Below are 607 nucleotides of genomic sequence, written 5' to 3' on the forward strand. Positions count from 1 at the left end.
CTGCCCTCCTCTTCCTCTTCTCAAACCCTCCTCCAGACCTTTTCCACTCAACCTTACTTACTCTTTGTCAGGAGGGAGAGAATGAGCCCTCAGACACTGTCCCTTAACCTCATTCCTTGAGGCCACTGTGGCCTGTGGCCAGAGATCCTCTTCCCTTGGGTGCCCCCTCTACTTTAAGCCTTAGCCTGAAGTGCGCCACCAAAAGGCCTTTATTTCAATGCAGCTACAAGAAACACTCATTCTTTTGGCCTCAATTGATCCCTGGATCCAAAACAAGCTGAAAAACAAGGTTCTCTTAATATATGAGGCACCTAAGACCAACGAGAACGTAGAGCCTACAAGGTTCCGGAAAAAGCCTGAGAACCCAGAAGAGTTAAATATCCAAGACTTTCGACTTGCACAGCTGAACCCTTTGTTTATTGCAAAGTCAATTGCCGCATCAAACCAAGAGAAAAAGTTGAGTGACCAGAAAGGGTTTGCCTACTACCTCAACTCTGCCTTCCCACCCTGTTTCTCTAAACCACAAAAACACAATTCACAGGCCACAGGGCCCTGGGTGCCAGAGATCAGGAAACAGCTACAGATCCTTGCCAAAACCTCCAAATAG

At 47.4% G+C, this 607-nt stretch overlaps 1 protein-coding gene across 1 annotated transcript in view; it reads left to right on the forward strand.

Annotated features, from left to right (window-relative positions):
• Window positions 1–607, forward strand: part of HEATR9 (HEAT repeat containing 9) — a 19054-nt gene extending 18447 nt beyond the window's left edge. The window contains exon 15 of the mRNA XM_006925152.2: window positions 224–607. Within this exon, the coding sequence (XP_006925214.1) occupies window positions 224–607 (384 nt within the window). The remainder of the gene's footprint in view (window positions 1–223) is intronic.

The sequence above is a fragment of the Pteropus alecto genome, unplaced genomic scaffold (genome assembly GCF_000325575.1).
Source record: "Pteropus alecto unplaced genomic scaffold, ASM32557v1 scaffold98, whole genome shotgun sequence".
NCBI classification, from domain to species: domain Eukaryota; kingdom Metazoa; phylum Chordata; class Mammalia; order Chiroptera; family Pteropodidae; genus Pteropus; species Pteropus alecto.